We start from the raw sequence: 12,914 nt of genomic DNA, 5'->3' as shown, positions 1-12,914 counted from the left end.
GTACCGTTCCAAAGGCATGGGAATTAAGATCGGAGCGGGAAACTTTGAGGTGAAAATTCTGTCAACCCGTCCACCAGTTCAGGACACGCGCGGGTTCCTATGACTGCTGAGGGTGAAAGAGTCGTTACTATGATCATTGTATGCGGCCCAGAAAATGTTCAGATAAGTCGCATGGGTTGGAAAAGTGGCTTGAATGCAGCGACAGTGTAGAGCGCTGCTGCTTGGTTTTTCGAGCTCGTGTAGCGAACCCGAATAGTGTCACTTCGGGCACTGTCCGGTGGCTGATTCCAGGGCAGAAACTGGACCAGCCGGCCGAATGGGCCAACTGATACGATCCAAGGTCTCAGCCGAAAATCTTATCTCTAACCAGTCAGCGGTAGGACGTCTCAGGAATAGAAATTACCTGCTGTCGCCGTTCCATGGGTCACTACCGCGCTCATTCCGACCTCGTTCACGGGAGGCACCACAACCTCAATGGCCTGTCCACAGACTGGTGGAATCACCAGCGAAGAGCAACTCCCGTAGAAAATGTGAGAAAAATTACCTCCACCAATGTCCAAAAATCCTGATGCTATTGACGTGGTTGGTCCGTTCGGCACAATGGACAGACAACTTTTCTGGGCAGACTTGTGGCGTATCGACTGCGCTATGAATGTTACCATTTGTGTGGGTGTGGTATGTCAACCGTGAAGTCCCTGGGGGGGGTGAAACTCCCACTAATCACAGGCAATATAGACAAACAGGATCCAAGTATAATGCCAGCTTTGTACTCCTCTTCCTAGGCCGTAGCCGGATACTGGGGGAATTGAACTCGAAGCGCTCCTCGAATTTACACCATAATCACTCTATTTCTCACAAGACATAGGAACGCATACTTTATATGTACTGACGCTGTCATACCAAGGTTGGCCTGCCAAGAATGATCTCTAAGCATGTTCTCATTAATGCCGTTATATCCGGATTGGTATTCCTTGTGCTCGATGTAGTATCAGATATCTATCATATAGTGGACTTTCAACTGGTCAAGGTCAAATCCCGGTCCAGTTTACCTGATAGTAAAGCCACCGTCTACGCGAATGTCCGCTCCATTGATCATTTCACTCGAGTCCTGTTTCACAAATCAGAACAAAGCGAAATACCACTCAGTTATTGAGTCAGCTGCGTACCTGACAAAGAAACAAAACCGCATCCGCAACCTCATCTGGCTGCGCAAACTTGCCTGTCGGGATCGTCTTCAAGAAAGCCTCCCGCACATCATCCTGCCCCCAGGCCTTCTGTCCCAGAGCGGTCCAGGCCACTGTTGGAGACACGCTGTTCGCTGTGATACCGCGGCCTCCCCATTCAGAAGCCATACTGCGCGTTAGCCCCAACAGGGCTGCCTTGGAGGCACAATAGGCCCCGTGGCGATGGAGGGCCACATGTGCGGCTTGCGAGGCCAGGTTGACGATGCGACCCGGAGGCGGCGGGTTGGGTGACGAATGAGCCACCTCAGCGGCGGCCAAGTACAATCGCGCGAATGCCTGCGAGCACAGCATGGGGCCCAGGACATTGGTATGCAGATGCTTCAGCGTTTCTTCCGGCGGGGTGAGCTCTAGATCACTGAGCGATACATAGCCCGCCGTATTAACTAGGATACTGGGGAAGGCGCGGGCAGACTGCGTCGTCGATGATGGGTTGAGAACGTCCTCCTTCAGGGTGGTGAAGACGGACTGGACAGCCTCGGGGTTTGTGATGTCGCATTCATACGTTCGGATTCCCTCGCCCGCGGGCAGCTCGCCGTAGCCAGCCTCTAGCAGCTCATCGCGTCGGGCAGCCTCGAAGGGGGCATACAGAATAGCTAGCCGAGCACCTTGTTGGCGGAGCTTCTTGCCGATACTCGAGCCCAGGCCGCCTTATCGGGGACAGGCAGTCAATACCCAGCACGGGAATGTAACGAGGGTTGAGGCAATGCCTACCTAGGCCACCGGGGAGGATGGCGAGCCGACGCGCAAAGGCCATACTGTTGTTGCGCCAATGGTGGAGCAGTCAGGAAGTATATAGGAAGCCAACAAGAACCTGGGGTGAGGATGCACTGACAACAACGGTTCAGATGGTTCCTGAGACGCGTGGAATCTCCCCGCACCGGCAAACCAGGGATGTGACGTCATATTGCATGTGCGTAGTTGACATGGCGACGAAGGATCTGGATGGATTCAGTATGCCGGTTGAACTGCATGACTCTTGAATCAGACACCACACAGTTGATGTGAAGCTGGGGAAGTTTCGATTTCCCGTGTTAAAATCCTTCTGTGGAGGAAGACCCAGCCGGGAATGTGAGATGCCCCCACGGTTTTAGAACCACCAGGCTGTGCTCGTGCACAACCTGGAACAGAGACGTGCGGAAACTAGGTTTGCAAAAATTGAACGACCGGACCACGCTTGAAGAGCGAAATGACAAGGCCCGCTGGCGAGGACAGGGGAAAGTTGGGACTCACACCAGGCCGGTGCCTCCTATCTGCCAGCAAGGAGAGACTACTCTCATTTACTAGACTGGCACCTACACGAACCGGGGACCTATTCAACGACGCAGTTACACGCTGCATTTAGTAGGTTAGAGGCATCCCCGGGATTGCTACTCTCCTGGAGATTGCAGACCAGTAGGCTGGTGGAAGGGGGAGGTGTGAGGTGCCTTGATCCCCAGTATCGGGGAACTGAGACGAGCAATAGGTCTATGTGGATCTAAGTCTATGCGCATCGCGTGAAAAACGAAGAGCTGCCTACACCATCGTGCCTTGTCATGAGCGAGAGGCCAGAGGGTTTCTCGCCAGTCACGATCTGCCCTCCACGATCTTAAGCACATCTTCTAATGTCTCCGCAGTGTGATCCGGTTGTAGCCGTTGGCACTCCTCAACGTCGCCCTGACCGTACCGACACCAGCACACCTGTGCTCCAATGTTTCTTGCGTATAGGATGTCCGTCAATGTGTCTCCAACCATCAGCACGCGCTCCGCCTCCACAGCATCGGGCGCCCCGAGAGCCTTCCAGTTCGGCCAGAGCACGTCTGTGAAGCTGGACGGATCCGGCTTGCGCTGGACGCCGGCCACACCATGACCCAGGATGAGGGAATCTGAAAAGAACTGCAGCATGTCGGTCTTCTCCAGGGCCGCCTTCACTGCGACCGCAGCTTTGTTGCTGATGATGGCCATGGGTTGATTCCGGTCGTGCAAGGCTTGTAGGACGTCGCGAGCGGCGGGATAGGGACTCGTACGGGATTGGCCATGGATAGCATACAGCTCGCGGTAGGTGGGGATCCAGAGAGACTCGTCGAAGGTGGTGGGATCGGGGTGTAGACTGCGAAAGGTGTCCCCGGGAGGCGCGCCGGTGGAGACGAGCGGGCGAATGTCGCTGGACGAAGGTGGAGGATGGGAGGGCAGGAGGCGTTGGAAGGTCAACTGGATGGAGTGCTCGATGGCATCGTAGGTGTCGAACAGGGTGCCGTCAAAGTCAAAGATGACGAGCTGGTACGGCATAATGATGGTTGCTGCTGCTGGTGTTTTCTTCTAAGTTGAGTATGTTCTGCGAAGATCCAATTTTAACTTCTTTTTCTTCTTTTTGACTCATTCCCCCATATTGCACCAGCCACCTCCGCCACTCTTGGAGGTGGCGCAGAAAGTATCAGCCACACCTGGTCTGCCAAGTGCCAACACGGTAGAGGTGTTTTCATTTATAAATGTGGTTATCTTTGCCTTTCCTCCCATCAAGATATTTCTAGGTAGAAGAACAAAACCTAGGCGTTTTTTCGGGATCTTTGCCCAATTCAGCGAGCGAATAGCGTGGCCCTGTTTGTCCCTCAGTCCAACAGTTATATATAATCTCAGCCAGTAGCTGCCCACCAAATAGTCGTATTAAGAAACAGATATACACATCTCGTTCAACTTCAACATTAGAAATAGGGCGGAATTGAAGTATTCGCATCATGATACGACTACCATCAATCAAGCTACCTTGGAATGAAAATATATAAAAACACCTCTACATAGGCCTTGTGGTTGGGAAGAATGTCGATTTCGGACCCGGAATGTACAACTCCAGTACTATCTACTTGTTTTAGCCACTACCAACTGACAGATCTCAACAGATCAATTGGAGTCTGCATTAATCCCCTGAAGTTGCTAACTGGCTACTGAGTTGTTCGACATAATTCTGTTCATCAAGTCTTCGATTCCAGTGGAAGTGGACTCGCCGCCCTCCATGCTTCATTTGTCGACCATATGATGACTGTACCGCCTACCTAAAGTGATAGCCTGAAGTAGAATATTCATCCTACCCTTGAACCGCAAGTCTAGAACGCCCATAGACTCTCCTACCAAGCAACGATGAGATAAGCCAAAAGGAACGAAGTCGCCGAATTGATTGCAGATTCGGCGACGGCGACCCACCATGCAGCCTGCAGCCTTCCATCCTTCCCGGCACTATATAGGGTTGGCCTTGATGGATCAAAGCCACCGAAAGTCTACCAAGTCCTCAGACAAGCAAACACAGACTTCCATTCCTTCTGAATCTCCAACACGCTTCCTCCGAGCAAAACAGCAAAGACCATGCAGCCCATCACTCTCTACTCGCACCCCATCGGGCCTAATCCGTGGAAGGTCGCCATCATCCTCTCCGCTCTGCGCATCCCCTACGAAACGATCATGGTTGACTTCACCGAGGTGAAAAAGGAGCCCTACGTGAGCCTCTGTCCCAATGGACGGCTGCCAACCATCGTGGATCCCAACAAGAACATCACCCTGTGGGAGTCAGGCGCCATTGTGAACTACCTAATTGAGACCTATGATCCGAGTCACCAGCTGAGCTATGACACGTTTCCCGAACGCCACCAGCTGCAGCAGTGGCTGCATTTCCAAGTGTCCGGGCAGGGTCCGTATTACGGACAGCTAGGCTGGTTCCGGCGGCAGCCCGAGCAGGTGCCCCAGGCCATCGAACGCTACACGGCGGAAATCCGACGCGTGATGAGCGTGCTGGACCGGGTGTTGACGGACCGCGAATGGCTTGTGGGAGACAAGTGCACATATGCAGACCTCTCCTTTGTTCCCTGGCAGGATCTGGTGCCATTGGTGGTCGGGGACCAGCGCGTGGTGCAGGAATTGACCGAGCAATTTCCCCACGTGGAGGCGTGGATGCAGAGAATGAAGACGAGACCAGAGGTACAGAAAGTGCTGAAGGAGAAGAGCGAGGCGATGGCATCGAATTAGGGACAGCATGTAAATACATGGGTCGGATAGATAGAGACCATCTCATGGGTCTACGATTTTAGACTCGCCGAAATAGTGGACCCTTCCCCGGGCCCGTCCCGATAGACAGGCGCCGATTGCACCCGTCACACCAGGGCATCAACTCTTGGAAATAGCTGAAGTTAGAAGGATAGTGTTCCAATTTCACGCCGAACTGGCAAAAAATCAAGCAGCTCAGGAGAGTGTCGACGAAGCATTTCTACATCCTGAGTACCGGACCACGCGAACGTGGAACAATCCCGGGGGGAAGCGGTTTCAAACAGCGTCGGCGAACTAAAGATCATGTCCTCACAGAGCATATCACCTAGACATGCATTGAGATTATTGATAGTCGATGGGAGCCCCACCGAAAGCATCCGATCTTGCCGGACTATGTCTTTTATATAAAGCGACCGAGTATCGGTTTGCTTAAGATGATGAAGCAGATCAAATGCGACCGTCATAGCCATCATGCGATCCAGTAGCTCGGACAGCAGTGAACCCAAGACGGTCGCTCTACCCTCATCGTCACTGCCCCTATGGGAGGATGATCCCGCTAATGCTCAGAACTGGAGTCGTTCCAAAAAGATTTACAATACTGCTGTGCCGTCGCTTCTTTGTCTGTTGATGTGAGTTCACACACGCGGAAATGGAGACGCCTTCCATAGACGACTGATACTAATCATAACATTGCAATGCAATGTTGATAGATCGTTCGCGCTGGCTATCTACTCTCCTTCCCACAGCCATGTTCAAGAAGCCTTCCACACCTCGACTACCAAATCTCTGGTGCCCTTCGCTATGTACGTCTATGGCCTGGCCTTCGGGCCCATGATTGCAGCTCCCATCAGTGAGACCTACGGTCGTCGCTTCATCTACCTCATCATGACCCCCATTGCTATGCTCTTCATCCTCGGGGCGGGCTTCGCTCACAACCTCGCCACTCTCGCTGTGTGTCGCTTACTGGCGGGGATGTTCATCTCAGCGCCCTTGGCCGTTGGGGCGGGCACAATCATGGACGTCTGGAGTGGACAAGCTACCGGGCGCGGTGTCACCCTACTCATGACCACTGCCTTCCTTGGCCCGGCCATTGGTTCGCTAATTGGGGGCTGGATCGCCCAGTACAAGGATTGGCGCTGGTCGCAGTGGACATCGCTATTCCTCGGGGCAGCCTTCTGGATCTTCAGCATGGGGGCCCAGGAGTCCTATGCCCAGCCCCTGATCCGTCGCCGTGCTGCTAAACTAGGACTCCCAGTTCCCCCCAACCCAATTCCACCGGGCTGGGCTGGGTTCCAGATGATGCTCACGGTGACTTTGGCACGACCAGTGTATATGATCTTCACCGAGCCGATTGTGAGTCTGTGCTCGATGTATTCGTCCCTCAACTTCTCTGTCTTGTTCTGTTTTCTCGCCTGTGTTCCGCTCGTTTACACCGATGTGTACGGCTTCACCTCGGGCCAATGCGGACTGGTTTTTATTGCGTTGGCCCTGGGTTGTCTGCTTGGAAGTGTCGGGCTGTTGGTGGCGGACCACTATACATTGGCGCGGCATGTCCGGCTTCATCCTGGAGGAGGGATAGCCCCGCCCCCAGAGCGCGTCTTGTGGGCTGCCATGATTGGCGGTCCGTTGATGCCAGCTGCTCTGTTTTGGTTTGCCTGGACCTCGACCAGTCATGTGCACTGGATGAGCAGCATCGTTGCGATCGGTCTTTTCGGCTGCTCCAACATTATGGTATTCGTGAGTTGGCAGGTCGTCTCACTCGACATTGAAATCTGAACGCTGACCCTATTGTCTGCCGCAAGGTATCTACTGCCCTCTACCTCACCCGGGTGTATGGTGCCAAGTTCGGAGCTTCTGCGCTGGCCGCCAATGGCTTACTGAGATACGGCATTGGCGGCTCATTTCCTCTTTTTACGGTAGCCAGTAAGTCACTCGTATATTTCCCCTTCCTAGTCAGCCACTAAAAATGGTCACGCCTCTAGTGTATCATAACTTGGGCTATAGCTGGGCATCTAGCTTATTGGGGTTCTTGGCCGCTGCTTTTGCGCCTCTGCCCTGGTTGTTCTTCCGTCTAGGAAGTCGCATACGTGCGCATAGCGCTTACACTTCGACCTGAATCATGCGAGTGAGGGAATTTGTATAGAAGAGTTGTGAAGCCCTGTTCGACAAATTTGTGCGAGAGTCCTGGCCTCCTGGAAGGGATCTAAGTTATTTGAAATCAAATCATTGATCCTGTAGTATTGAAGATAAACTGATAAATTCGGCGTTTTCTGAATTTTAATATCTTAAACCTTTATTTGAGTGGCTCGCTCCTTACTATGCCAGTATATTGACGCGAGATTGTATGCCTTAATAATCTTCTGCCTGATACAACGTAGCTACTATATCTATGAGACGCACTTCAGCCCCACTATCGTGATGAACCCTCAATTCAAATGCATTCATCCACTGACGCTTTGTCATCCACAGCTTTGTCTAAACCGAATGCACTGCTGTGGCACTGATACGTTTTGAACTCTCGCACGGGCACTCGCGCCATAAACATCTCGTCAATCTCCTCCAACGAACGCCGTTTTGTTTCCGGTACAAACATCCAGACAAACGCTGCCGCGACGATGGACAGTGCGCCGTATATGAAGGCTACCTTACCCCCAATAGCAGCCTGAGTGTAGGGATTCACAAAGACGATAACCAGACCGGTGCCGTATGCCGAAAATCCCGCCAGCGTAACCATCTTCTCGCGGACAGCGGTCCCTGTGGGTGGAATTTCGGCGGTGATTGCCCAGGCCAACGGGCCCCATGTGCTCTGAAAGGTAAAGAACCAAAGCATGAGCATGAATACCACAGCGATGGAGAGGGAGGATGAGGATGTGGAAGGGGTGGTGAGGCCGCCAATGGTTAGCATACAGGCACCGAGGAGGCCAGATGCCGGGAGGAGCACGTTGCGACGACCCAGCCGGTCAGCCATGAACATTCCCGTCAAATTGCCGATTATGCCGATGATATAGACAATCACCGACATCAACAAAACCTGGCGGAAACCGACTTGTTCCAGAAAAACGGCCTGATAGTTGGCCACGAAGGAGATTCCCTGGGCTTGCTGGAAGATCTGTGCGCCCACAGCAATGAGAGTGCGACGGAAGTAGACGGGATCTGTCAAGCAAGCCATCCAGGATGCGAGCTCCTTCTCTTGTTGTTGTTGGTGTTGCTGCAGGACGAGTTGTTGTTCGATGGAAAGGATTTCGGCCTCAGCGGCAGCGGCGTCCAGGGCATGCAGCCGGCGCAGGCTGGAGATGGCGGCAGCACGACGGCCACGACGGAGTAGCCAGTAGGGTGATTCAGGAAGGAAGGGCAGGCTCAGCCACCCCATGGCGGGAATAGCTACTTGCGCGACCACAACACTGCGCCAGGCCCAGTCGCTCGGCACATGACGACAGAGGTAGACGATAAGGGCGGCACAAAAGCCGCCTACCATCAGGAAGGCATTGTATAGACTCGTCATCATTCCTCGGAGGTGCTGAGGTGCGCACTCTCCTTGGTAGACCGGAATGACCGTCGAGGCGATGCCACCGGCGAAGTAGACGACTGCCTTGCCCACGAGAAACTGCGCGTAGCTGTCCTGGCAGGATGCTTCAATGGCGACTCCGGCAGTCACCACCGCCGATTGCACCCAGAGGCTGTTCCGCCGTCCAAGCCGTTCGTTGAGAGGTGTTCCGCACACCAGCCCGAGGATGACTCCTACATAACCCAGACCCGTGCCGAGGGACTGTTGTCGATTACTGAGGGACCAGGCCTGTTGAGCCGGGTCATAGGAGCCAAAGTGACGGTTAAACTGCGTCAAGCTCATCATACTTGCCCACCAGCCCTGATCGAAGCCAAAGCCCGCGGATGAGACGGAGCCGAAGATAGCCACGACCCAGATGAGCCAGGGGAAACCCCGTGAAGGGTTGGAAGATGACATGCTTGGAAGGATAAAAGTATAAAGAGAGAGCATAGACAGGTTCCTTCGCCAGCGCAGTTCTTGATTAAGCCAGAGAATCTGCAGACTCTACTTCTATTCTACGCGAGAGGGAAACGCTACCAGCTTTAAGTCATGCCAAATACGAGCATAATCGCGCTTGGCCGACAAGCAAACTCTCAGTGCTGATTTTAGCGTTTCAACAATCATCCTTTACCTCCATAGGGGCTTACTGGAAGGGAATATTGGGTGCCTGGTAATGACCAGAGTCGGAGCAACTTGATACCTCGTTGGAGCTCGAAGGAAGGGTGACAATTCCCCCGCGGGGAAGGACTCCTGAGGGGTGGGTCATGTTCGTGGCAGGCCCATGAAAAGAACCAGATACCCATGTGAGGGTGGGTTCAACACGAACCTTAGTGTCACGTCCATGCCAGTCAAACCCTAACCTTTGAGCCGTGGGGGCTGAAGGCCTCATACCATGTTCCAAGTCGGGATCTTGTCCGCGAGAGGCAAACCTGTATGGCGGGCCCAGTGGACCCGGCGGACCCACTAATTCGGCGACTGATTCTCCACTATATCGCCGGGACTAATAGGGCATCACCAGTGAAGCATCTTCATACAGTAACAGATTCGGTTTGTCACACCGGAGGACTCGAGGAGGGAATCCGGACAGAAAGTCCATATTCTTCCCCGTGGGGGCGGGAGTGTAGAGTCGTAGAGATGCAAAGTGGAGTGCATGGGTGACCAGAAAAGAACAATTACCCTCTCCTTCCCCCGATCTCTGCCAACAGTATCCCCAAGATCAACCATTTCTGGGATTTCCATACCGATCTGCTGCTCAACATGCCTCAGGAAGAAAGAGCATCCTCCCATGTGCGCCAACTGCTCCAGTCCCTTACGCTGGAGGAGAAAGTGGCCCTCCTGGCGGGCAAGAACATGTGGGAAACCATCAACATCGACCGCCTACACATCCCCAGCCTGAAGATGACGGACGGACCAGCCGGTGCCCGGGGCTCCAAGTGGAGCTACGGCTCCCTGACCACCTGGATACCGTGCGGAATCTCCCTGGCTGCTACCTTTGATCCGGCGATGGTAGAGCAAGTTGGAAGGGTGTTGGGCCAGGAGGCACGCCGAAAGGGCTGCCAGGTCCTGTTGGCACCCACCATGAACCTATCGCGCTCGCCCCTAGGTGGTCGAAATTTCGAGAGTTACGGCGAAGATCCCTATTTGGTCGGAGTGACCGCCACGGCGATGATCCGAGGTATTCAGGCACAGGGAGTGGGCGCGTGCATGAAGCACTTTATCTTGAACGATACTGAGACGCGGCGATTCAATGTTGACCAGACCATTGATGAACGCACCTTACGCGAGGTCTACATGAAGCCGTTCGCGATGGTTCTCGACGACCCGGCTAGCACGCCTTGGACGGCCATGGTTAGCTATCCCAAGATTAACGGCCTGCACGCCGACATCAGCCCACATATTCTTCCTCGTCTACTCCGGCAAGAGCTGCAATTTGATCGTCTGGTCATGAGCGACTGGGGAGGGCTGAATAGTACAGCCGACAGCCTGCGCGCCACAACTGATCTCGAAATGCCGGGTCCAGCCGTCCGCCGCGGAGAACGCTTGCTGGCTGCCATTCGAGCTGGGGAGGTCGAGGTGGCCGCGCATGTCGACCCGAGTGTCCGGCGCTTCTTGCAGCTCCTGGAGCGCACAGGCCTATTGGGAGACGCTACAGAGGCCACCGAACACTCCGAAGCTGCTACGGATGATCCCATCTTTCACCGAATCGCGCGCGATGCAGCCCAGAGTGGGCTCGTCCTGCTCAAGAATGACAAGGCCATCCTGCCTCTCAAGCCGACCACGCTGCAGCGAGTCGCCATCATTGGGCCCAACGCCCGTCAACCCACCGCGGGCGGTGCCGGCAGCGCCGCTGTCAACCCATTCTACGTCTCGACTCCGGAAGCCTGCCTGCGCGATGCCCTTCATGCGGCCAACGCAGAGCTGCAGGTCTCCTACGAGCCGGGGATCACGAGCAGCCTGCGCCCGCCTTTACTGGGAAAGCTCTTGACTGTCCCCGACGGGTCCCGGAACGGCTGGCAAGTTAGCTTCTTTGAAGGCCATGCGCTGGAGGGTCCGGTGGTAGCGTCCAGTATGTGGGACGACTCGCTCCTCTATCTATTTAGTGATGGTGATGTCCCGGCCGTGTTGGACGACCGGCCATACTCCTACCGTGCCATCGGGGTGGTCACTCCGCAAGAGTCAGGTCGCTATACCTGGAGCCTGGCAAATACTGGGAAAGCCAAGCTCTTTGTTGATGACGAGTTGTTAATCGACAACACGGAGTGGACTGGTCTGACGGGCGGATTTCTGGGCTGCTCTAGCGCAGATAAGACAGCCAGCGTCTATCTGGAAGCGGGCCGCGCCTACCAGCTGCGGGTGGACAACGTGGTCACGCTGCCAGTGGTAGAGGCATTTGACAACACGCTATTCCCGCGGATCTCCGGGATGCGAGTTGGCCTGGCCTTGGAGCAGGACGAGCAGGAAATGCTGGCGCAGGCCGTGGCGGCCGCCCGGCAGGCCGATGTGGCCGTGGTGGTGGTGGGCCACAACAAGGATTCGGAGGGCGAAGGAGGCGACCGCGCAACGATGCAGCTTCCCGGTCGCACGGACGAGATGATCGGCGCTGTCTGTGCCGCTAATCCCAAGACCGTCGTGGTTGTGCAGTCGGCCAGCGCCGTGGCCATGCCGTGGGTCGATGCTGCCTCGGGGCTGGTGATGGCCTGGTATCAGGGGCAGGAAAATGGGCATGCTTTGGCAGCCGCTCTGCTCGGCGACTGCGACTTCAGCGGTCGACTCCCCATTACCTTCCCTCGACGGCTCGAAGACCATGGCTCCAACGCCTGGTTCCCGGGAGAGGCTGCGCAGGACCGCAACACCTTTGGGGAAGGGGTGCGTGTCGGGTACCGCCATTTCGATGCCCAGGGAATCCCTGCCCTCTGGCCCTTTGGCTTTGGTCTTTCGTATACACGATTCCAGCTGACCGACATTCGGGTCTGCGGTCGCGTGGAGGGACGTTCCCGGGAGTCTCAGCCTGCGTTGATCCAGGCGCGCGTCTGCAATGTCGGAGGCCGCGACGGGCAAGAGGTGGTCCAGGTATATGTAGCGCCATCAGCCCAGATCCGGGAGGCTGGGGAAATGAGCTTCCCCAAGACTCTGGCGGGCTTCTGTAAAATTGCTGTACCAGCGGGAGTGTCGCGCGAAGTGTCGATCCCCATCCGGGGGTCGGAGCTGAGCTGGTACGATGCTCGGGTGGCGCAGTGGCGATTGGATGCGGGCAAGTATGCCTGCTGGGTTGGTCGAAGTAGTAGCCAGATTGATGCGGAATTGAAAATTGAGGTGGCAGAGGGAGCCGACACAGACATGGGACTCTAGAGTAGTTATAGTTATCCGAAGTTAGAGTGAATGACAGGTATCTTACATCAACTGGACAAATGGCCCTTGTAGACAAGATGGATGTCTACCATTGGGTCTGCAGTGCTCGGAAGAATGAATTTCCGGCAGTATTTGACTACTACTTAAGCGGTTGCTAACGCGAACTAAGCTAATTCAACTAGTACTAATAGGCGGCATAGTAAGACCTGGTTCCCCCGTCCACAATCCCTCATCACTCTTTCTATCTAACATATAACTTCTACTACCAA

At 54.8% G+C, this 12,914-nt stretch overlaps 6 protein-coding genes across 6 annotated transcripts; 3 read left to right on the top strand and 3 right to left on the bottom strand.

Moving 5' to 3' along the window:
- Positions 1-1,045: 1,045 nt before the first annotated feature.
- On the bottom strand, positions 1,046-2,147 carry AtWU_08093 (putative short-chain dehydrogenase/reductase; the record flags this gene model as incomplete). Its single annotated transcript, XM_035503201.1, has 4 exons — positions 1,046-1,108; positions 1,167-1,891; positions 1,956-1,999; positions 2,077-2,147. The coding sequence occupies 4 exons, from the start codon at positions 2,145-2,147 to the stop codon at positions 1,046-1,048; spliced, it is 903 nt and encodes a 300-aa protein (XP_035359094.1).
- Positions 2,148-2,807: 660 nt separating this feature from the next.
- Positions 2,808-3,509, bottom strand: AtWU_08092 (HAD family hydrolase; the record flags this gene model as incomplete). Its single annotated transcript, XM_035503200.1, has 1 exon — positions 2,808-3,509. The coding sequence occupies one exon, from the start codon at positions 3,507-3,509 to the stop codon at positions 2,808-2,810; it is 702 nt and encodes a 233-aa protein (XP_035359093.1).
- A 1,068-nt stretch (positions 3,510-4,577) lies between these two features.
- On the top strand, positions 4,578-5,234 carry AtWU_08091 (glutathione S-transferase family protein; the record flags this gene model as incomplete). The annotated part of the gene is made up of 1 exon (XM_035503199.1): positions 4,578-5,234. One exon carries the CDS (start codon positions 4,578-4,580, stop codon positions 5,232-5,234), a length of 657 nt encoding a protein of 218 aa, XP_035359092.1.
- A 489-nt stretch (positions 5,235-5,723) lies between these two features.
- AtWU_08090 (MFS transporter) lies at positions 5,724-7,368 on the top strand (the record flags this gene model as incomplete). Its single annotated transcript, XM_035503198.1, has 4 exons — positions 5,724-5,881; positions 5,963-6,989; positions 7,055-7,175; positions 7,235-7,368. The coding sequence occupies 4 exons, from the start codon at positions 5,724-5,726 to the stop codon at positions 7,366-7,368; spliced, it is 1,440 nt and encodes a 479-aa protein (XP_035359091.1).
- Positions 7,369-7,683: 315 nt separating this feature from the next.
- On the bottom strand, positions 7,684-9,213 carry AtWU_08089 (high-affinity glucose transporter; the record flags this gene model as incomplete). The annotated part of the gene is made up of 1 exon (XM_035503197.1): positions 7,684-9,213. The coding sequence occupies one exon, from the start codon at positions 9,211-9,213 to the stop codon at positions 7,684-7,686; it is 1,530 nt and encodes a 509-aa protein (XP_035359090.1).
- An 840-nt stretch (positions 9,214-10,053) lies between these two features.
- Positions 10,054-12,645, top strand: AtWU_08088 (putative beta-glucosidase precursor; the record flags this gene model as incomplete). The annotated part of the gene is made up of 1 exon (XM_035503196.1): positions 10,054-12,645. One exon carries the CDS (start codon positions 10,054-10,056, stop codon positions 12,643-12,645), a length of 2,592 nt encoding a protein of 863 aa, XP_035359089.1.
- Between the last annotated feature and the right edge of the window lie 269 nt (positions 12,646-12,914).

Source organism: Aspergillus tubingensis (assembly GCF_013340325.1).
Source record: "Aspergillus tubingensis WU-2223L DNA, scaffold_9, whole genome shotgun sequence".
In the NCBI taxonomy this organism is placed as follows: domain Eukaryota; kingdom Fungi; phylum Ascomycota; class Eurotiomycetes; order Eurotiales; family Aspergillaceae; genus Aspergillus; species Aspergillus tubingensis.
The sequence above is the reverse complement of the archived record's forward strand: the minus strand, read 5'-3'. Positions and strand labels throughout refer to the sequence as shown.